Genomic DNA, 25,140 nt, shown 5'->3' on the forward strand with positions numbered 1-25,140 from the left:
AAAAGAATGAAATAAGGCCATTTGCAGCAACATGGAGGGACACAGAGATTACCATACTATGTGAAGTAAGCCAGAGAGAGAAAGACAAATATTATTTGATACCATTTATAGGTGGAATCTAAAAAAAAAAAAAGATACAAATGAACTTATTTACAAAACAGAAATAGACCCACAGACATAGAAGACAAACTTCTGGTTACCAAAGGAGAAAGGGGCGTCAGGATAAAGTAGGAGTTTGGGATTAACAGATACACACTACTATATATAAAACAGATAACCAGCAAAGACCTACTGTACAGCACAGGGAACTATATTCAATATCTTATAATAACCTATATGGGAAAATAATCTAAAAAAGAATATATATATATATATATATATATATATATATATATGAAACTGAATCACTGTGCTGCACACCTGAAACTAACACAACACTGTAAATCAACTATACTTCGATTAAAAAAAAAGTGGAAGTGATTGTAAGAGTCTGAGGAGAAGCTGTCACAGGGCTGAAGGAACAGCAGTGCAGGGAGAGCGCCAGTTTCCTGGCTAAATGAAACGGTTAATTTTTTTTTTTTTTTTTTTTTTTTTTTTGCGGTATGCGGGCCTCTCACTGTTGTGGCCTCTCCCGTTGCGGAGCACAGGCTCCGGACGCGCAGGCCCAGCGGCCACGGCTCACGGGCTTAGTTGCTCCGCGGCACGCGGGATCCTCCCGGACCGGGGCACGAACCCGTGTCTCCTGCATCGGCAGGCGGATTCTCAACCACTGCGCCACCAGGGAAGCCCGAAACGGTTAAATTTTAGGGGAAAAGAAGATTTGAAAATAAAACTCTTAGAGAGAATTTCATTTGCCAATATCAAAGAAAAAAAGCTGTAATTTCTCACCAGTAAAACTTACATCCAAATCTATCTTCGCTTGAATAAAAATGAATCTATTAATTTCGCTGTGTTTCTAGGTGATCCTGTTTTTTTAACAGAATGCACTACTCAGCATGCTGTCACTTAGAAGGTGGTGACATTCTAAAACATGACAGATGACTGTCAGCCTGAAAGATAAGATCTATGTTGTTGTGATTCTTTTTATGAATAACGTGTAGCTTATTTTTATGCGACGGCACACTGCATGTTTTGGGTTTTAACAGATGGCAAACGCTTTTTACCAGGGTTTTAAACTTGCAAACTGGGATGAAAATTATTTATACAGTACACACTTTAGCTGATCCTATCTTTGGACACGTTTAATTAACGAGTGAGCTACCAACAGCACAATCAAGCAGACGCATGGGAGAAGCAGGAACTTGCTTCCTTGCTGAATACACTATTTGACCCCGGCAATTAATGGCACGATTGAGTTTTAGAATAAATCCCTTAAGCATTTCGCTTTTTTAGTTAGCTGTTTTCCAAAGGCAGTGTTAATAAAGCGTTAACACCCGAGGCAGAAGGAAAGCACATGGGGTTCACGGAAGCAGTTAAAAAGCAAGATGCAGTATGAATCAAAGTGACAAGGCAACAAAATAAAACGCTCACCCAAGTTCATTAGTTTTATGCAGAAGCTATAACTTGCAATTAATGCTACTTCCACCTTGAGCAGAGTTGATATTATATAATCACGGTAGCTAACTGACCCCGAAGGCTCCAGATACATAATATATAAATAGTTCTAGAAATAGGCTCTCACTTCATCTATTTGGTGAACCAGGAAGGAACAAACAAAAGGTACCATCAGTGGTATTGAAGAAACAAAGGAAAGTACTTAAAAAAAGTCACTGGATATTAAAAAAAAAGAAGAATTATGATAATTTTCCCCCAAAGTGGTAGTTGTCAGGAGTTTCAAAATGGGACTCGAGTCAATGTCAACTGTTTCATAGAGAGCATTCCTGTGATACCCTAGTCGCACTGCTCTTGGAGTTACGATGAGCTGGCTGTGTGTGCAGAAACACCTAGGAGTTGTTTTCCTTAACCCATCATCCCTGTCGTTAAAAATACTTCGGTATCTGAATTCTCAGGTCTATGCGAAGAGAACTGCCTGGATACACCCCTGTTCGCTGAGAAACAGCCCAAATCCCACCCTCTATGAAGACGTCAGTTCTTTCCACCCTACCTTCCCACCCCCAGCACCGAGTTATTCCCTCCTTGTTGCTTCCACTGCGTTTTGCTCGTAACCTCTGCCTCCTTATACTGCTTGCTTTATTTTATTTGCTTTATTTTCAGGGCACTCCACAGAGCATGGCAAACAAACAAAGCTGAAACACTGGTTAATTTCATGAATCAGCCCCCTTAACTAGAAGCTGTTGTCCCTTGACTCAGTTCCCACGCTCGTTCTTTAAGAAGTCAACACACATAGGGGTGGACCGGGACCGTACCTTCACCCAACACAAGTGAATCTCCGGTCAAAGAAATGTCTTAGGACATATGCAATTCCTACCCTTACTCCCTTCATCCACGTGGGCTGACTTCTTAAAAATTAACTCAAAGGCAGAATCGGTGTTCGCTGATTCTACCATAATCAAGTGGACAAATGTACTTATGATTTGAAATAAATTTAGAACTTACAATATAAGTTGCTGCACATTTGCCTTAAATGATTGATATCTCTAGTAGTGAACAATTTGGAGGATGTATGAAATAGATTCCTTTAACTACCTCAGTGATTTTTTTTTTTTTTTATGACTTTAACAGAAAAGGGTTTTTAAAACGTTCTCCCTGGCCATCCAAGAATGCATCCACGGCAGTGAACCGTACAATGCCGAGCAGCTTCTGTGTGGAAAGCACAGCCGGGCCCCACCAGGAGAGGGCAAAGCATGAGTCAAAATAGTGGAATATATTTGCTCTCTATCATTAGGTTTATATTTTTCCCCAAACATCTGCATCCCATACAGGAACATATCTTCAATCGATGATATGTCCTAGGTCCCCAGATGTTTTATAACCTGCACATGATGAGGGTTACATTAGTTAAACAGCAAAAATGCCAAAGAGAGCAGTTTCTGCCCCTGGCTGCTGCAGGAGGGTGGAGGAAGAGGACAGGAGGGCCAGAGGGCTTGAGCAGAGTCTGCCTGGAAGTGGGTCTCTCCTAGTCAAAGGCCAGAGAGGCAGTCAGTCTCCCCAGGTGGCATCTGTGTAGCGTTGGAAGGGCTGAAGTTGCTTCCAACATTTGCCGACATCAGTGTGATAGTAACTAGTGGTAACAGAAAAAGCTAGACGTAGGAAAGTGTCCTTGTTCTTTAGGACCCGAAGTTTGAGTGTGGGTAGACGGCGACTGAGAATTCGTTGACATTTTTCTCTCAGTCCCGATTTAAATTTGCAAGGTTTAGCAAAGGAATGGGCCCACGTGAGGTGAGAAGAGGGTTTGCAGATGAGACAGAACGTGAGCCGCGAGAGAGGAAAAGGGTCCAGAACCAAACTCAGACACAGACACCTTGCCCAGCTCAGTGTCCTACCAACGCCACGACGAGGAAGCAGCCGGGTCTCAGACCTGCACCGCTGGCGCAGGGGTCTGCTTACCATTTGCGGCTCGTGTATTTATCTTTAGGAGAGCTGTTTAATAAACTTAACGATAGTTCTTTCCGTAGTACAGGTTCAGCTCCTCTCAGATAATCCTTTTGTGGTCTTTATAATTTATTAAAGAGTCCCTTCAAATTGGATTCAAATTTTTTTTTTTTTTTGTGGTATGCGGGCCTCTCACCGTTGTGGCCTCTCCCGCTGCGGAGCACAGGCTCCGGACGCACAGGTCCAGCGGCCATGGCTCAGGGGCTTAGTCGCTCCGCGGCACGTGGGATCCTCCCGGACCAGGGCACGAACCCGCGTCCCTTGCATCGGCAGGCGGACTCTCAACCACTGCGCCACCAGGGAAGCCCCTGGATTCAAATATTATCAAGGGATGGTATCGGAACCAAGTGGACCCAATGAAAAAGTTGTAGTTAAGAGGATCCTGGTGCACAGACCAAGCTGCCCAGGTAATCAGCATTGCCTTACCCAGTACTTCTCAGCATGACTGCTCGTTATCATGAATGCGCTCCAGAGCCAGGAAATCACAGTGTCTGGGAGTGGGACCCGGGGCATTTTCTGAAAACTCCCACATGTGACCCTAATACGGAGGCAGGGCTGAGACATGCTGCATTATACACCGGTGCCTACACGGAACCTAGCTGTGTTCGGGTGGATCCCTGCCTTCCGCGGCAGGTCCTCATCCATACACCAGCTTCCAGTGTTCCGGATGGAGGGCGAGGAGGACGGTGGGGGGTTAAATAAAAGCATTAAGGCAGCCGATAAACCTTGAGCGTCGCTGATGTCCCCGCACCAGCCTCGTGCCCTGCTGCCCTCACCCTGGACCAGCTCCTAAGAGCCCACGGCAGGGCTGGCGGCGGGCTCCGCCCTATGCCAGGGCCCCGGGAGAATTTCACTGCTCCTCCTCTACGTGCAAATACTTTGCCGGCAAACGTCCTCCAACCCTCAGCCCTTCCTGTGGTCCTTTCCCGAATCCCTGTGATAGTTAGTGGCTTCTCCCCATTCCTAAGATGCACCTTGCCTGTTGCCTACTGCATGGCCTTCCGACACCACCTGCTGCTGTGCCTAATGTTCTTGAGGGTCTGCCTGACCTCAGGCTCCAGCCACTCCCACGCTGCTCTGTGCCACTGCTGGGCAGCCTCAACAACAGCCAGGGGCTGTAGGATCTAAGTAGGCAAAGTAGAAAGAACATTCCAGCAAAGGAGAAAAGCACGACTGACATGGTGTTAGGGATAGACAGACCAGCTTCCCAGGCAGGATGTAATCAAATCACCCAAACTGAAACAGAAAGGGTTTGATTTATTTTCACTGTTACTAGTACTTTCTGTTGTCAACACATATTTGATTTTTTAATGAAAAATATAAACATATGGCAAGAATGACTGCTGTAAATGTCAGTACAATTCACCATTATATCAGAAGAATGAAAAATGCTGTAAGGAAGGACTCTGTGATCAGACTGAGATCATTTTCAGCAATACATTTTTCAAACTAAGGCACTCTCCGACTTGAAGTCCTGTTTAAATGAATATATTCAACTACCAACAGCACTGTCTTTTTATGGCACATTTTTTGAAAGCTTAATTTTAAGCTAGCTTGGGCGTATGTAGCTAATATGTCACTCTTTAATATGCTTCGGTATACAAGTAGACAATGTGTTAATACACAAAAAATGGATTATTCTGATTCAAAGACAGAGTCTCATTTCCCATCAGTTAAAAGAAAATCTAGATCCTAATGATAATTTTGAAACACACTAATACCTGAGTTTTTTCCTTAAGAAACCTATTTTTCTTCCCTGCTCATGTTGTCACAATCATTACAGAAATGAGCATATTGTAAACTGTTGAGTGTTCAATGGGAAAACATTAGAATGGGATTTTAATGCTAACAAAGAATTTGCTATTATTGTCCTGTGGTGTATTTGACTGAAGATCCACTCGAGTGGAAACAGGTGCCTGAGTTATCCCTCGCACTACAATGCAGTTAAAAATCATGAAATGAAAAATAAAAACAAAGCAAATGTGTATTTCAACACGGCTAGAAACCTCTCCTTCACTTGCTGAGACTGGTGATATATGCTGAGCTTATTGAAATCACTAAAATTGCTGTAATTAAACTTCTCTCTAAATCAGACTTGTATAAGAGTCAGAAATCTCCTATAATTAACTTATCTGGAGAAGTAATCAGACAATAACTGCTGGTATATTTTAGGAACCACTGAAACTACTGTAGCTGTTGAATGTAATGACTATAATAAATGTCTAACAGCAGTTATCTCATAATGTCTTTTCACAGCTGCAAGGGTGGGAGGGAGATTGTTTTTTTCAAAGCTTTGCCCTGAGTTGGCTTAAATGTGTTATTGTTACATTGCTCTTCTACATTAAGGGAAAATTCTGAAGCCACAGTGGGGAGGCCTGAACTGAACCACCAGCCTACGCTGCATCTAAATGGGTTGTGGCACTGATAATGAAAACCTTACAGCGCTTTAGGGACTGCTATAGACAATGAACCAAAGCACCTCCAATCGACAGCTAAAAGGCAGAAAGACCTGCGTACACGGACGGTGCAGGAGCTGAGTTCAAGGCAGTGATGACCTGGTCAAGCCCACGTACATCAATGAAAAGGACCCTAAGAGACCAGATAATTGAAGCTTGATGACAGGTGTCTCCACAGTCAGAAACTACAGTTCTTATCTCAATAAGATCATGAATACATTCTTTGCTGGAAGAATTTATTCCTTGCCTCACTCGTCCCAAGCTCCCCAAAACAAAGTCGTCTGGATCAAGGTTGTTCAATGTTTTTGTACATACTTTATTATTTTATAATGGCAAAGTATATGGAAGCACGGTGATATCGTTAGACCCGTTCCAAGTACCAAAACAGACCAGAGAACACCATTCTCTCACGTATTCACTCATACACTCATTTATCCCAACCATTATGTACCTGTAAGGCATGGTACATGAAGTTAATAGACTAGAAACCAATTGGGAAAATATTTTGGTAATACAAAATCCAACAAGGGGTTAATTTCAGTAATACAAATGAAACCACTGAAAATCAACAAGAAAAAATTTTTTAACTAAAATACGAAGAGGCAGTTCACAGTAAGGAGATCCAGAATGGGTTGGAGATATCCAGCTTCTTCAATATTCAGAGTGTTAGTATTCTATATTTCACCCATTAAATCAATGAAATATCGCTGAAACATTAAAACAATTATTTGAAGGCACTAGAACATGACTAAAGACAGGGAGAAACTTAAAAATAGAAGAGTTTATTCTTGAAAGATTGTTTCTACATTGGGTAAGAATGATGAGTTTGTGGTTTTCTTGCATGGGCAGTGTCCTTCCTCACTGAAGGGCGTGGACGGCGGCATTCAGAGCGACAGAGCGGATAGAAATTTAAAGGAGAAATGTTGGAAGCAGGAGAGCCACAGAAGGACTGAGATCCTGAGAGTAAACTCTGCCCAAATGCCTGGCTGACGGTTAACCTTCCATCTTCATGGGTAACCCCGGGGAGGCTGGTGAAAAAGGAAGCAGAAACTCGAAGAGGATGCATTCGTTATACATGACTGCAAAACAAACTACCCCCAAACTCAGCAGCTTACAACAACCATAAACATTTATTATCTTACACAAGTTCCTCGCTCCACAGACCTGCCTCAAGGGCTGCTTTGTGCACTCTCATAACATGGCAACTGGTTTCCCCCGGAGCAAGTATGCAAAGGAAAGCAAGGTGGAAGCTGCAATGTCTGTTATGACCTAGCCTTGGAAGTCGTACTCTGTCATTTCTGCAATACCCTCTGGGTCACATAGGTTCGCCCTATTCGGCGAAGAGAGGACTTACAGAGAGGCATGAATGCTAGGCGGCAGGAATCATCGCGAGACTTTGTGGAGGCGGACTACGGCAGAAATCGATCTTCAAAAAACATAACTGCTTCTGGTGAAATCTGCAAGTTTGCTGTGTCTTGCCTGAGTACATTTCTCAATACACACACACAGTTTGAGTAGCAGAAAATAGATGTCCTCCCGGCTTGAGATACGACTTGCGCAGAAGGTAGCTCTGGCAAAGCAACCAGAAACTTAGACGGGAATCCCACATGCAAAGGGAAATCCCAGAAGCAAGCCCCGGAATCTGAGTATGAATCCTGCCCAAATCTTCAGCAGACCAGTAAAACGCAGGCACAGGGCACCTCGACCGCCACCCACCAGAGGGCTAGACTTAAAAACAGCAGTTAGCAGCCAAAACACCTGAGCAGAGGCCGTTGCTGCTTTCTACTGCAGGGGAGACAGATTTTTTTCCGTTTGAGCCCAAGCAAATTGTGTACCAGACACCACCAACTCCCAGAGAAAGCAAAACGAATTCCAGAGTTGCTACGACATATAACATACACAGTCCAGCTTTTGACCAAAAATTACTAGACATGCAAAGGAAAAGGACTCTCCTGACTCATAATCAGGATACAAAAGAGCAGAGTCAACAGCAACGGCCTGTCAGTGTGCCCGAATATCAGGTTTATTAGAAAAACACTTCAAATCAGTGATTATAAATGAGTACAAAGAATTACAGAAAAACAAGGTGTTATGAGTGAACAGATACAAAATCTTGACAGCGAAATGGAAACTATAAAAAAGAAACAATTGGAAATCTAGAGCTGAAAAGAAGAGTAGCTGGAATGAAATGTTAACTAGATGGACTCAACAGCAGACTTGAAGCGGCAAAAGAAAGAATCACTGAACTTAAAGACAGAGCAATAGAAATTACGCAATACCTAGGAAAAAAATGAACGAAGGTTCAACACCTGTGGGACAGTAGCATGCACTCCAACATGTAACTAACTGGAATACCAGAAGTAGTGAAGAGAGAAAGAAGAAAAAAATACTTGAAATAATGGCTGAAAGATACTTAATTCACAGGATCTTTTTGATGAGGATTACATGAGAAACTATGTGAAAATAGCTTGAGTTATAGTACACTGTAGACACAAAGTTCATTCATACTTGGATATTCTGTTTATAATTCTCCCTGTCCACCATTTAGGCTATTTACATCTCATTTTATTTATTTATTTTTTTTGCGGTACGCGGGCCTAACCGCTGTGGCCTCTCCCGTTGCAGAGCACAGGCTCCGGACACGCAGGCTCAGTGGTCACGGCTCACGGGCCCAGCCGCTCCGCGGCACGTGGGATCCTCCCGGACCGGGGCACGAACCCGCGTCCCCTGCATCGGCAAGCGGACTCTCAACCACTGCGCCACCAGGGAAGCCCTTGCATCTCATATTATCACCATCAGATGAAGAGGCAATCAAAGGAAATGGAATTATCCACATTTTTTCATACTACAACTATTTTATTCAGCTCCTACTATGTAATGGTTAATTGCCACTGGAGAGATGTAATGGTTAGTTTTATGCATCAAATTAACCAGGCTATGGTACCCAGATATTTGGTCAAACTTATCTGGATGTTGCTGTGAAGGCATTTGTTTAGATGAGACTAACATTTCAATCAGATTTTTCTCCATAATGTCAGTGGGCCTCATCCAAGCAGTTAGAGGCCCAAAGAAAAAGACTGACACGGCTCCCACCCCCAAGAAAGAGGGAATTCTGCCTCCAGAATGTCTTTGGCCTTGAGCTATAACATCAACTCTCTCTGGGTCTCCAGTTTGCCTGCCTGCCTGCCTGCCTGCCTGCAGATTTTACACTTGCTGCCTGTACAATGTCATGAGCCAGTTCCCTAAAATACATCTCTCTGTGTCTGTGTTTCTTTCTAAACACACACGCACACATGCACGCACACGCACACACACACACACACACACACTATTGGTTCTCTTTCTCTGAAGAACCTTGACTAATACAAGGGTGGAGGAGGTCATGGTTCCCACCCTTAAGAAGTTTTTTGTGCGTGTGTCTAAAAATTAAGGGGAAAACTCAAAATACATGTCAAAAATCTGAAACACGAGGTTTCTTGGGAACAGAGAGGAGAAGTACATCTTCTAGCCTGGGGTAGGAGATGGGGGTGTAGTCAGGGAAGGCTTCCTGGCAGAGGTCATCGCTAAGCTCAGTTCTGAGGAACAGGAGTTTGTGACTGTGAAGTGGGGAGTCAAGGAAGCGCATTTTGAACAGAGGAAAGACATAAGCAGGAGCCAGATCCCGAGATGCTTTAGGCGCTGCCGTAAGGAGTCTAGTTTTTAATCCTCGGGGCAATGTTCTCCAGTTTTGCTCAAATATGTTATACACAGTTGTAAGAATCCCAGGAAAAACTTCATAGAGATAGACATATTCATATTTTAAAAACATGAAAACTTCTTAATTAGGCTTGATTATTGCCCTTGTTGGCTCTCTATTTTCCTTACGATCACAGAAAACTCAGAAATATCCATATGAGGTACTGGTTGCATTAAGCTGATTTAAGGGCAGTAATATAGCCATCCCAGCCTTTTCTCTAAGTTACATAAAAAATGTCATTTGTTAGTGTAAATGTGACTTGTTTTCTAGTGCCACCTGGTGTTTTGTTGAGGCACTATTACTTTTAAAAGAACACAAATAGGGCCTTGCCTGGTGGCACAGTGGTTACAAATCCACCTGCCAATGCAGGGGACAAGAGTTTGAGCCCTGGTCCAGGAAGATCCCACATGCCGTGGAGCAACTAAGCCCGTGCGCCACAACTACTGAAGCCTGCGCTCTATGCTCCGCAATAAGAGAAGCCACTGCAATGAGAAGCCTGCACACCGCAACGAAAACCCAATGCAGCCAAAAATAAAAATAAATAAAATAAATTGATTTCTAAAAGAACACAAATAGTAACCAAGAAATCTTTAAATGCCTTCTTAAAGACGTTCACAAAATACAGTGAGTAAGCATATCCTTAATTGTAACGAATAATATAGTGGGACATTAAATATTAGTCTATTCAAAGGAGAATTTCTGGAAAAGACCCTGATCCAGAAGCAATTTTATCTAACACACACACACACACACACACACACAAACACACACAGTCATACAAACACACACACACAGTCATACAAACACACACACATATACAAACGCACACACAGAGACGTACAAACGCACGCACACACACAAACGCACACACATATAGACATACAAACACAGAGACATACACAGACAAACACACACAGACGTACAAATGCACACACACACAGACATACACACACAGACATACAAACACACAGAGACGTACAAACACACACACACACAGACATACAAACACACACACACACACGCATGCAAAAGCACATCCCCTCTTTGCAGGCATGGGTATACTCTGTTGCTCCTCAAATTTCTTTAAAGGCTCACAAATCCTGTTCTAATAACTGACACATGTATTAAATCAGTAACACATCGCATACTTTTAACGTTCAATGAATTTGTTAACACACAGCTTTCTAAGAAGTCACTTTTGACTCCTTCCTCTCATACCCTGTACCCTAGCCACTGGCAAACCCTCCAGACCTCACATGGGAATATATGCGGAATCCAAGCGCCGCCCACCACACCGACCCCACACCCGCATCGCAGCCGTCACCGTCTCACGCCCGGACCACGCAAGCATCTTCTAAGGGGCCTTCCTGCTTCCAATTTCACATCCCTACATCCAGAATGAGCCTTTTGAAACATAAAGCACATCATATCAATCTTCTTCTCAGAATCTCCCAATGGTTTCCCATCTCACTTGAGATCATATGCAAAGCCCTTCTTCAAAGCTTTATGTGATCTGGACCCTATAACCCCTCTGATCTTACCCCCTCCTCTCTCTCCCTTCATATCCCTCACCTGCCACACTAGCCTCCCCACGAATCCTCACACGTGCTAAGCACACCTCTCCGAGGGACTATGAATATGTTTTTCATATTCATATTCCACCCTTGGAACTCACTTCTCCCAGGTGGCTGCAGAGCTCATGCCCTTGCATCTTGCATCTCCAAATGTCACTGTCCAAGAGGCCTATCAACCGAGCAACACCCCAGCCCACTGTCATTCTCTGTACTCTTTTCCTGTTTTATATTCCTTTTCATACTTATCACTGCATATTCTATTCTATTTTTTTTTAATTATATACTTCCCTACATACACATACACTAAAATATAAGTTATAAGTACCACGAGAACTGGGACACTGTTTTTATTGAATGTTTTAGCCCCAGTGCCTAAAACAGGGCCTGGCACATAGCAGGTACTCAATATGTACTGAATAAATGGATGAATAAAAATAACTGTTTGAACTGGACATTTCATAAGCCTCTTTTTTTTTTTTTGAGGTACATGGGCCTCTCACTGTTGTGGCCTCTCCCATTGCGGAGCACAGGATCCGGACGCGCAGGCTCAGCGGCCACGGCTCACGGGCCCAGCCGCTCCGCGGCACGTGGGATCCTCCCGGACCGGGGCACGAACCCGCGTCCCCTGCATCGGCAGGTGGACTCTCAACCACTGCGCCACCAGGGAAGCCCTGTAAGCCGTTTTTGTGTTGCATTACTTAGTTGCTCACACTCCCATTCTGTGGGTGTGGAATATGGAATGTGTGGGAAAAGATGACATCCAGTGGGGAGAAACTGATATAGCAATTTTAGCTAAAACAGCTGTAAGTAATCTGATTCAATTTAAGAAGCTGGCCTGTCCAAAGAGGGCCTGTTTTGGAATTAGCCCTATTCCAAACCTATGACTCTATCAAAATATACTAAACCTGATTCTCTAAAAGAAAAGGATCACATAATTATTAACTGTAAGTAAAAATAATATCTTCCCCCCTCTCATCCGTGGTTCTTTGATAAAGAACTTGAGGGAGATAACGCAGTCGAAAATTAGACAACCTAATGGTTCATCCTGAGACAAACTTACAATTACCATTAAAAAAAAAAATGTCCATTTCTATTATTATGAAATTAATGTCTGGCTATTAAAACATTCAATTTTTTCACCACATATTCCAGAAATGGAGTATTTCCCCTTCCCTCCGCCCTCCCAGTTAACAGCACCGTATGAATCTGAGTAAAAAACAGACGGAATTCCCAAAGCCGACAATTTGCTCACATAGGATTTTCAGTGAATCTGGGGTAACATTGATTCATTACGTCTTTTAATCCTAAGACTCTTCCTGGATGTCGGCGTCTGGAGCAGGCTTTGTCCCTGTTTATGTCGCAACTCACCCTCCCGTCTCTACTTCTGCAAGCAGGTGCTGGAGTGAGCCTCCCGGAAGCAAACCAGTCAGAGTGTGAAGTGCAAAGGCTCTGCTCCGCACAGGCACCTGCAGGGGCTGAGCATGGTGTCCCACTGCATGAAGAAACCAGTCCTGACTCTGCCACGGTCTGGCCCCTGACTTTCTCTCCAACTGCCCTGCACACACTCTCAGCTCGTTGGGGGTGCTCCAGCTTCTCAGGCCTTCACTCCCGCCTCAGGACCTTTGCACAGACTGTTCTCTGCTTGGAGGGCTCGTAGCCGAGTCTTCCCACAGCGGCCTTGAGCACATCTTTAACCTCCTCAGAGACCTTCTGAGAGTGAGAACCTGATGTGTGAGGCCTGTAAACCACTGGAAAGGACTTTGGTTTTACCTTGCGGAAGATGTGAAGAGGCTGGAGGCATGTGAGCAACATGATACGACTTAGGTTTGAAAAGGGTCACCGTGGCTACTGAACTGAGAAAGATTATAGAGACAAAGGAAGGCCAGTTAGGAGGCAAGTGAAATCATCAGGCAAGAGTTGGTGGCAGCTGGGACCCAGGTGGTAGACTGGGGAAGGTGGCAGGAAGTAGCTAGATCTGGGATCCATTCGGAAGAGAGGACAGGGTTTGCTGACGGAATGACAGGGAGGCAGGAAAGAGAAGATCTGTAGGAGGAGTGTATTTTCAGGGGAAGGTCAGGAGTTCTGTTTTATACTTTTTAAGTTTGTCGCGATTATTTGATACCCAACTGAGGGCACCGGGTAGCCATCGGGTAGACAGCTGGACATACCTGTCTAGAGTTCAGGGAAGAGACCCAGCCTGCAGTGAAAGCAGTAGTCTTTGGCATAAACACATATTTAAAGCCATGAGAGTTGATGGGATCGTCAAGGGAGTGTGTGTAGATGGAGAGACACTCTGAGGACTGACCCTGGAGCCTCCAATGCTTGATGGTCAGGACAAAAAGGAGCAACCACCCAAAGAGGCTGGGAAAAAGCAAACAGTAGAGACAGGAGGAAAGTCAGGAGACTGTGGCATCTTGCAGGCCAAGGGAAGGAAGTGTTGTGGAGGACAGGAAGTGATCAGTTCTATCAGAAGCTGCTGATACCCTCCTCTCTGCTTTGTCTTTTCTCCTTAGTACTCATCACTACCCAACAGAGTAAGCCAGGAATATAGTGGAAGATGGGGGAGGTGAGGCGGCATGGAGAGCTTGTGTGAGCAGATGGTCAGGTGAAACCCCAGTCATCTGTACATAAAAGCCAACGGTTTCCAATACGGAGGAGAAAAGTGCGGAATTCAGAAGTTATTTAGAAATGCGTAGGTGCAAACACCCTAAATGTCCATTGACAGATATATGGATAAAGATGTAGTACAAATATACAATGGAATACTACTCAGCCATACAAAAGAATGAAATAATGCCATTTGCAGCAACATGGATGCAACTAGAGATGATCATACTAAGTCAGAAAGAGAAAGACCAGTACCATATGATAGCACTTAAATGTGGGATCTAAAATATGACACGAATGAACCTATCTACGAAACAGAAACACACTCACAAACGTAAAGAACAGACGTGTGGTTGCCAAGGGAAAGGGGGTTGGGGGACGGATGAATTAGTAAGTTGGGGTTAGCAGATTTAAGCTATTATATATGGAATGAATAAGCAACGAAGTCCTACTGTATAGCACAGAGAACTATATTCAATATCCTATGATAAACCACAATGGAAAAGAATATTTTAAAAAAACAATATATATAAATGTATAACTGAATCACTTTGCTGTACAGCAGAAATTAACACAACATTGTAAATCAACTGTATTTCAATTTAACAAAAAAGAAATGCGTAGGGAAGTACTAGAAGAAACAACTAAAAATGTTGGGATGGGACTCATGGATAGGGAGTAGTAGGGTAGAAGAATACCGTTTTTCTTTATAAGTCACACTTTAAAAATTAGACCTGTATATCACTTTAATATAAAATTAAAAACAACTCGTCAGAAAAAAAAATGCATGAGCTAAATGCTTGGTTCCCAGCCTGAGGGCTAAAAAATAATGGCCACAAGCCAGTAACTCCATATACTCAAGTAGTATTTACATACTGAGTAAGTAAGATCTTGGACCTTACACGAACGAACTGTATCTTTTCAGTGTAAACACTGCTTTTATCACTACAAATTAAAGCCATTCCTGAAACTCCAATAATGTTTAATCATTGACGATTTTATCATTCAATTGACTCTAAAAGTATAAACACTATTCTATGATCATCCATATATTTATAAATTTAATTATAAATTTAATAGCTCCTCACTCTAACAACCTTTGTGAGAGTTGAATTAAAATTCTACACCATTCTTAAATTTATTAGAATGCCTCTGTAATAAGTTCTCAGAAGGCAGAGATGACGTTTTCTATATGGATGTAACTGTTTGCATGCCTTTCTTTCCAACAATTCAGAGTTCCTTGAAAAAAGAACACGTTCTAATAATCTTTGGATCTCTCTACTTAGCACAGTTGCCAACAAAGGTGACAATAATAATTAACATTTCCTAAGTGCCTTCCCTGTGCTAGATACTGCTTTAAGAACTTTACATGTATTTTCACTTAATTACTATTGTGGAAGCAGTTCCTGGAAGTTGGTACTATTATATCCATATCACAGAAGAGGAAACTGAGGCACAGAGGCTAAGTAATTCTCAAGATGCATGAACAGTGAATGACAAAACCAGGATTAGAAGCCAATCTCTCTCCAGAGCCTTAGCTTTTAATGTTTATGTAGAATATTAATGTCTGTTGATAAAATCATTGAAATAATAAACTCACTGGCCATTTATTTTAACTAGTGATATAAAATAAAATCATGTTATTCATGGATAGTATTGATACAATAACTTTTCCCTACGTATACTTGAAACATTGTTGATTTGATAATCTCACCTTTTTCTTTCTTTTCTGGATCATCTGTTTTCTTATTTGTTTCTGAAAAGACAAAGCAAAATAAGTACTGTGAGTCATGATTCAATATCTCAAATTACAGGACTATCTTTAAATGAATTCAAATAAATATCATTTAAGAACAATATTTCTGGGATTAAGAGATACACACTCCTATATATAAAACAGTTAAACAACAAGAACCTACTGTACAGCACAGGGAATTATATTCAATATCTTGTAATAACCTACAATGGAGAAGAATCTAAAAAATCATATATGTATATGACTGAAGCACTTTGTTGTACACCTGAAACTAACACAACATTGTAAATTAAACTACACTTCAATTTTTTTAAAAAAGAAAAATACTTCTGGGCAAACAATTTTCCTAAATCCTGAATTCTTTACACATGCAATTTGTTATAAAATATGAAGAAGTTGAATAACTTATAAAAAGTCATCGAGCAGTAAGTGGGTACTGGGCACCAGGCTGAATGTTCCTGGTCTATAGGTGGGGGGGGTCATCTCCACCAACAGTAAGTGCCCCTGTGGGTGCAAACTGGGTCAGGAGAAGCCCTCCTCAAGGCCTGTCCGATATTTTTATTGTCTCCTAAAGCCATATACTACTTTATAATAGGCACTGTGTGCTTTAAAGGAATGCAGCATGCCGCCCTACTGAGAACACTGGCCTCGCTCCTCAAGGACTTCATACGTCCACAGGTGAGCCACTGGGGACGCCCGCACTGAGCCCAGGTGCGCTACAGCTCACCTGCTGAGGAGACGCTGTACCAGCCTCTCGCTAAGTTAATCACAGCTAGTGTCTCTCCACCAATGGATGGGGCTGCAGAGCACAGCAAAGCCCACCAAGAACCTGGACAGCCACAGACAGGGAACAACAGCACATGACCTGACCATGTAAACAAGCTCATTTCTGCATTTCTAACCTATCTGGCCCTTTGTTTAGTACAGATTAGGATCTAGTTAATTTTCAAGGCAGACCAGTTAATTTCTGTCCCAGTAGGTACTTCTCTAGTCTTGGAGAATTCCTAGGAATGACGTGAATGCGTGAGTTCCGGTGGGGATGGGGCAGAGTTTGGGAGATTGATTTTAAAAAATCATAGATTCCAGGGACTTCCCTGATGGCGCAGTGGTTAAGAATCCACCTGCCAATGCAGGGGACCCAGGTTCGAGCCCTGGTCCGGGAAGATCCCACGTGCCGCGGAGCAGCTAAGCCCGCGCGCCACAACTACTGAGGCTGAGCTCTAGAGCCCGCGAGCCACAACTACTGAAGCCCACGTGCCTACAGTCCGTGCTCCACAACAAGAGAAGCCACCGCAATGAGAAGCCCACGCACCGCAACGAAGAGTAGCCCCCGCTCGCCGCAACTAGAGAAAGCCCGCACGCAGCAACGAAGACCCAACGCAGCCAAAAATAAGTAAATTAATTTTTTTTAAGTCATAGGTTCCATCCTTTCCCCAGAGTAGATGTGAGAGGGTGCAGGTGCCGTGCAGGGTGCATTCAGGGTTGCAGTCATGATCACCAGATTTTTTCATTCCCAGTTTCCCACATTCATTCATATAAACCATTTCATTTTGGGGAGGCAAGAAGTAAATCTGAGGCAGGCTCCTGAGGCAAGGGGGATTTTTATCCATCAAGTGTCTTTCTCCTTTGAGACCCCAGGCGAGTGGAAGCCAACTGACTAAAAGTGTGCCAGCTTTTGGTGCCAAGCACAAGGCATGTCTCTTGTCTCCCGGCACCCTCTGCAGAAGGTTTGATCTCCTTCTTCGTGCAGAGGAGGAAGCAGAAGCTGCGAAAGTAGAGAGCCCAAGTCATCAAGGTCAGCGGTGCACACGGTCCCAAAACATACGTTCTTTCTCCTGTGTCAGCCTCTACTTTTGCTGCAAGGGAAACGAAGGGAAAGAGAAGTGCAGGTCTTGACTTTTGCAAAGAGTGGGTTTTATAACGTTGGCTGTATACACACTAGCCAGTGCTGCAGGAGGTATGAGGATATAAAATTAAAAGACTTCTAGATCTCTACTGAACTTTCTAGAATTTCTGGCCTTATTAATATACCCTCCTTATTAGCACAGGTAGTACATCAGTTAGTAAGCTGCACTCTTGTAGGTATCAGAGATACAGGATAGAAGAAAAGCATCAAAAATCTCGATTTCCGAGGAGCTCTCTTTCTGCGGTACCAGCAATGCCTGCAGGAGGGCTGGGGGTCTCCACACCCTCCAGTAATCTGTTACCCGACACATGGCTAGAGTAATTTTAAAAATCAAGCATAAAATGCAAGTTTCTAAGTTGACTAGAGAAGACGGGTAGGTGCTGGTCATGAAGAAAAGTTTAGGGCTCTCCACAAATCTTCCTGCCCCTGGGGGGAAACCAAGGAAGGAGGAGCGGATTGAACTGGTCACCTTTTAAATAGGTGTGGGAGAGCCCTGGCCAGGTGCGCTCCCAGGAATCAGGGCCTCCGTGTTTGTATCTCCTACAATGCAATACCTAGGGCGGCGAGAGGCTGCCCAAAGAAGCCTTAGCCCAATCATTCCGGCCCCGGGCCAAAAGCTCTCGGTTGTGTCCTCCTCTACCCCCACCTCACATCAGCATGCTGAGATCTGAGACGCGTATTTGGGTGTGGAAAACACACAGAGCAGGGAATTTTAGCTTCTCGGGTTTTCAGTGCTTAAATTTAGCTTAGGTCAAGTTTTCTAAGAGATCCAGCTTACCTCACTAGCATTCTACACAGCAGAATAAGGCATGACTTTGCTTTACTTTACTCTTTGTACATAGGCTTCCCTGGGAGACCTCAAACGGCCCTCGAAGCGCCAAAAAGGAAAACGATATATTAAAATTTAACTGTCTGTCAGGCATTGTTCTAAACACTTAATGCAGATGATCCCATTTAACTCGATCAGCTCTAAAAGGTAATTTTAATTCTGTAGATCAGGCAACTGGCTTAGAGAGGCTAAGGAATCTTGCCAAGGCTTGCAGAACAATTAAGGCCGATTCAGAAGGCCACACTCTACAACAATACTACGTTAGTCATGCTCTGTATATACCAACAGTGGGCAGTCCATACATAAAAGGGAACTCTACACTCAGTCCAACCCAGAAAATTACAAAAGTACCATCTCACCGGTAACTCGAATTTAGTGTTTAAATACATACACGGAAAGAAAACGATGTTACACGTTCTCTAACTGTACTAACATTACTTTTTCTTTTTCTTTTTTCTTTTGACAGTCCAGAATCATTTTTAAAAATCAACATGAAATTAATAAATAAAATGCTGAAAATCAAACATTGTTCAAATATATGGGACAGCATGGCACAAATCTTCATGAAACAAAAACATTATGATGTTCCTTTGCTGACAACCCAGAACTGCAGAGCACTCAGTCTCAAAAATCTACAAAGTGAGTCAACGTGTCAGAATTTGAAGCTGTTATTAAAGACAATCAGTGTGGCAGATATAATGGATCACTAAACTACTGCCTACAGCACATGTGGATGTGATGAGGTATTGAAGATAATCAAGAGAAAAGTTGCATTTAGACTTTCTTTTTAAAACTATATACCACATATAAAGATTTCAAACTTACAAAACATTGTGTTGAATACAAGGTCATTTTCATTTTTATGAAAGAAAACGATGTGGAACTTGATATAATTTAATGAGCATTTCTGGTATACATACTATATATCAGATTCTATGCTAAAAAATGGGGAGAGGAAAATAAATGACTCATTCTTTGTTCTTTTTTTTTTTTTTGCGGTACGCGGGCCTCTCACCGTTGTGGCCTCTCCCGTTGCGGAGCACAGGCTCTGGACGCGCAGGCTCAGCGGCCACGGCTCACGGGCCCAGCCGCTCCGCGGCACGTGGGACCTTCCCGGACAGGGGCACGAACCCGTGTCCCCTGCATCGGCAGGCGGACTCCCAACCACTGCGCCACCAGGGAAGCCCAATGACTCATTCTTTGCTCTTGACTAGTCCACAGTAGAGTAAGAGAGACAAAATAATTGCACCAGGTGGCACAGCCCAGCTAGTTGCTCTCCTATGTCCAACAGGACTACTTGCCCAGGCCGCTGCATCTAGACGGTGCACACGGCCAGTCTCAGCAGTAGAATGCTGACACAAAAGTGATGTGTCTGCCACTTCCAGGCCAGGCCCTACGTCTCCTGTGGCACCCTCCACACTCTCTTTGTTAGCACAGTGCAAGGGATCTGCAGAAAACTCCAAAGCCAAAAGGAACGGCGGACAGGTGGTTGTATGGGTCAGAGCCCACACCTCCCACCCGGAAGGAGAACCCTTCGCTGGTATAAACCACTGTCCTTCGGGGGCTGTCTGTTAAGTTGCTAGAGCCTGACTGATAGACAGTGTAATGTAAATGTCGTTTTCGAAATGAAAGCACAGCACAGGGAGCTCTAGGAACACAACAGTGAGGGCGCTGCAAGCAACGGTGAGGGGGGAGGGGGACGGAGGGAACTCCTAGAGGAGAGGCCACTGGAGACTCATCCGAAAAGATAAGCAGGATTTACCTGGGGTGGGAGAAAATGTGACAGAATACTACATTGCATGTACAAATTTATTAAGGGTACAGAGGAATAGAGAAGGTACTGGACCAGTAAGCAAAGTGGGTTTTCACCTAAAAGCAACGTAGAGCCATTCAAATACTCCCAGCAATACTCCAGACGTGATCAGATTTGCAGCTGCAAAGTCCTCGATGGGGAACAGTTTGTAAGAGTTGGGAGCTAGGAAAGGCAGAAAGGCCACTTACTGGTCTGCTGCAGTTCCCCGTGGTAGGAACGAGAAACGCAAGGTTTGGTGCAGAAAAGAGGAAGCAGATCAAAGAGCGCGTGGAAACATCAAAATTTCTGGCCAACCAGACAAGTGGTTGAATATGGAGGATGAGAGGTCATCAAGGAACGAAGGACTTCCGGGTTTCTGGATTAGATAACCAGGTGAATGGTGGCACCAGAAATGGAGAAATCGGGCTACAGGAGAATGGGGAGAAGCAGATGTACAGAGAACAGGCCGGGCTCGAACTGTAGGTGGCACGTCAAGGAGGTGAAGTCCACAGGCCGGTGGATATTGAGTTCTGTAGCAAGTTCAAGGCGAGAGGTGTGTGCTTGAGGGTGGCTGAAGCCATGGAATGGATGAGATCCGATTGAAAGAAAGGCCAGAGCCCTGAGGCGCCAGCACACAAGCCAACAGTACCGGGAGCACACTCATCTATCTGTTGGGAAAGGTAATAATGGCGACTACAGCACCATGATTCCTTCTAAAGAGGCGTCCTCAGCTCCAACTGACGCTTGCCATGTGGGAGAGTAAAGCGCAGCATTCTCAGAGCTTCCGATTCCTTTCTCCCTTCTCCTGGGTCTTCAGGTACCGCTGCAGCGCCTGCTGCGTGAGCTCCCGGGCGCGCAGCTGGGCCCCCTGGCGGGGCACCACGGTGCCAGTCCTGCCGAGGCCCACGGTCACGTCCATCCTGGCCCCCGGCGACCGGGCCGGGCCGAACAGGTGTCTGGGCCGGCGGGCGCGGGCGGGCTCAGAGACCCCGGAGCGCCCCTCTGGGCCGGAGGCTCGCAGCAGAGCCCCGTGGCCCCGGGCAGCCGGGAAGCGGAGAGGAGGCTGCAGCGGGGAGGGCGACCCCCAGGTGGCGGGGGGCCGGGGACGCCGCGGTGCAGGGGCCCGGCTACTCCTGCCCCGGCCCGGGCGGTGGCGCGCGGGGCCGCAGTTGGGAGGAAACTTTTGCGCCGGATCCCAACTCCTCCGCGGCAGCCTCGCTCTGGGCTCCCGCCTACGTTTTCTTTTTCAACACTATTTAACAGAATAAGAAAAATCTTACTCAAAGGAACAGGATCTTAATCTTTTAAAAACTGTCATGCAACCATTAAAAAAAATCACTTTTGTATATTCAATTATTCTGAACGCAATCATATTCCAGCTACTGCGCTAATCTGCCTACTGGCCAGTTCTTGTTGGCAAAGCTGATCTCCATCCAGGCCCGTGTGTCCTCCCGAGTTCCTTGTCACACTGGCATCTGTTCACCCCCCAAGACCCAGACCTGGGGCTCCGCTTCTCCCTGATCCAGTCTTCACCAAGTCACACGGTCCCCGCCCTCTCTCTGCACTAGGGATTCCCCAGGTCAGGTCCTCTCACATCATCACCTGGACTATTACTTCCTTAGTTACCTAACTGCCCTCCGCCAGCTTGTGGCCACCCTCCAATGGCTTCCGCCTTCCACCTGGTGCGCACCTGAGCGCTCTAGGCTCCAGGCCATGAATGACCTCAGCCAGCAGGCGTTTCAGCCTCTCTGACCCTCAGTCCCCTTGTCTGCAAGCAGGGTAACAACACCCATGTGCTGGGAAAACTCGACTCCCTCACTCAGCACTTAGCGGAGCGCGTGCAGTCGGTAAAAGTGGTCTGCTTAGCCTGAAAGCCTTTTTCTAAGGGTTTCTTCTGGGCATATTGGAGGAGAAAACAACACTTTCTAGAACCCCAGAAGCTTCGTCCCCGTGCGTCTAGCTCTCCTTTTCTGCCCACAGAATGAAGATCAGAGAACCTTCTGGACCCTGTGCTGCCCTTCCAGCAGCCCAGACGCCTTGCTCCTCTCAACCAGGCTGAAGTTAATATCCCCACTGTGTGGTGGTCAACAGAGGGTCGGAGGGTACAGGGCAGGGGAGTGGCCGTACCAGGGAATTATCAGAACTTCTAGGTGCCGGACAAGAACCTACACAGGATGGATGCAGGGGCTATTTCACTTCCATTCTGCTCCCCCAAATGTAGCATAACAGTAAATGTTAAACAAAATAAATAAACATTACCTACTAGAAACAGGTTAAGAAAGAGGTTGAAGGTTTGCCTTTGTGATTTTAGTCATCAAAAACGCTATAATATTCTAAAATACTAGTAAGTATAAGATGAACCAATTTTGTTATGGAACAAAACAAAAAAATAACATACTTCAAAATAATGACAATGTAGAGAAGAATTCTGCATTTTATTGCACTCAAATAACATTCAACAGAAGATGACTGCATTATTTTTAGAAAATCCATTGATGTTGCCCAGCTTGGCATATATCTGTCAAGACAAGGCTCATTCATTGAGATATTTGGAATCAGAAAGTATTTGAAGTTGACCACAGTATAATGAATCCGCAATGTCCAGAGTTCTAGAGATGATTATATATAAAAATCCAGGAAAATTGATTCTATGCATTTTATCAGTTCTATGTCGCTCCTAAGTTTCCCTAAAAAAATATGGCTTTATAAAAAGGGTAGTGTTCTATAATTCACAATACGGAGTAAGAGCTTTATGAGATTTTGAGTAGCAACTCAGATCACAGCTTTAGAAAATTATTGCTTCTTTACTAACATATTACTTCGGGTTTCACTACACTACGGTTCAGCATAACTTACTACATTGTACCTATGACCTCTAATAATAAAAATATAAAATCTCTTTGATTTTAACCCTAAAAGCAGAAAAAAATGTCACTTTATCTTAAAACCATGTGAACATGATCAAGAGCCCCCTGGACACATAAATGAAACCACTTCTCAGAGTTTTTTTCAAAATGAGTGTGTCGCTACCTTTTTTTACTAACAAATGAGTATTGTCATCACAGCAGCTATTTCTGAGCCACAAATTACTCACACCAAAACCAAGAAATGCTTCAGCGTGGAAAGGAAAAGGCTCAAACATTGTCAAACAGCAGCGGGCCTCCAGCTTGTAAGCACTTTTCACACACCCTACATCACCCGGCCAGAGGCCCTGTGGACTTTTATACACGGAGCAGGCTTCAGCGTTGGACGGGCATTACTTAACCACCCAAAGGCAGAACAACCTTTACGTTATGCACCAGTAGTTGATAAGAGACTTTCTAAAATTTAAACAAATACTCACGGGACTACAGCTATTCTACAATCACTCCGAGGTGTGGAAAAGCATTTTTGCATGATATAACAGGCCATTCCTTTCCCCTGCGTCCTAACAATAATTTTCGCCCCTTATTTTGAAAAATAAATTAACCATGATAATTTAAACTTTTATTGAAATTTAAATTTTTTCTAATTAACAAGCTAAAACCTACGGGAATCTCAAATGTTGAGTTTTACCCTGACTACTCGAAGCTAATGTAGCAATTTTTTATAAAGGTATGGCTGCAGATATATACAACGCAAATCTTCACAGCTAATAATGACCCCATCAGTGTTTTTAAGACGCTCTTAGTGGTTTTAAATCATGTTTCACACAGTGTATACAAGTCAGCCTGACAGTTAGTGTGAATTATGGATAAGAGATATTAAAACCCTGCCATGACAACTGCTGCTACATCATCAATACGATTATTAACTATTGTCTGAAAAACACATAAATGCAGGTAAGACTAAAAGCTGTGTCACAAAAGCAAAAAAGAAAAGAAAACCAATGGATCCACTAAGGCTATCAGAAAAGGACATGCAGGAATGTAACATCACATGTGATTTTTGTTTCTAAAAAAAAATACACTCAAATGCCAGTGGACTACAGTTCATTCAAAACATCTTTAGTGTTCATTCCCAAAGATCTTGGTCTGCTCAGAAATTACTTCACAAGATCTATCCCAGCCATCTTTTGCAGCGTATGGGTAAACTGGTCCTCCTGTGGTGGTAGGGGCAGCCTTTCTGAAGCTTTAAGTATCTGCAAAAATAAGGGGAAATCTAAATTAAAGGAGCAACTAGACATAGACTGTGAAACTGCTTCATTTTTACTCTACTTTTAAAAAACCCACCAACAGAAGTCAATGCTTTTTTTTTTTTTCTGTATTGTTGTTGTTTTGAACAGCAACAGGGTAACAGAATGATTCACTACCTAGAGGAGTCCCTGGGGACCTACTACTATGAAAGTAGTTCCTACTACTTTCACTGCAAAGCTAATGAAAACTAGAGGTTCTCTAGAGCATCTGAGAATTACAAGTGAATTTTAAAATGTCAGTCTTTTGAGAAATATAAGCATTAAATTTCTCCCATCAATGTTTTCACTGTATTAAAAAATGCAATGGGGGGGGAAATCTAGTATGGCATTTGAAACACAAATATAGGAAGGATTTTCAAGGGATAACAGGATACTGTAAGTTGCAGTTAAAATATATTACTTTAATAATCCTATCAATTTTAATGTCATTGAAGATATAAGTGGTTGGTAAAAAAAAGCATACACTATTTTAAAAGAAGTAAAATTCATTCCCGTCCAACTTTCAACAAATATTTTCTTATTCCGAACTCTAGTGTCTGATTTACTTTACTACCACGGCATTGGATCCATGTTACAATTAGAGTCAAAAAGGAGTTTGTGCACATAAAGGCCCAGTCAAATTTTGATATAATTTCTAAAGCTGGATTGTGATCCGTCCTTCCCTCCCTCCCTTCCTTCCCTATGTATCTGTCTACATGCGTGCATACGTGTGTGTGTGTAACCAGAAAGTTTTATATAAGCAGAATTATTTGGTGCCA

General features: G+C 43.6%; 1 protein-coding gene across 26 annotated transcripts in view; it reads right to left on the minus strand.

The window, feature by feature from the left end:
• Nucleotides 1-25,140, minus strand: part of ASPH (aspartate beta-hydroxylase) — a 232,136-nt gene that overhangs the window by 107,584 nt on the left and 99,412 nt on the right. For all 26 annotated transcript variants that reach the window (XM_067017982.1, XM_067017973.1, XM_067017971.1 and 23 more), the window contains one exon: nucleotides 15,640-15,681. In XM_067017982.1, the coding sequence (XP_066874083.1) occupies nucleotides 15,640-15,681 (42 nt within the window). The remainder of the gene's footprint in view (nucleotides 1-15,639; nucleotides 15,682-25,140) is intronic.

This window comes from Kogia breviceps, chromosome 17 (genome assembly GCF_026419965.1).
Source record: "Kogia breviceps isolate mKogBre1 chromosome 17, mKogBre1 haplotype 1, whole genome shotgun sequence".
Lineage (NCBI taxonomy): Eukaryota > Metazoa > Chordata > Mammalia > Artiodactyla > Physeteridae > Kogia > Kogia breviceps.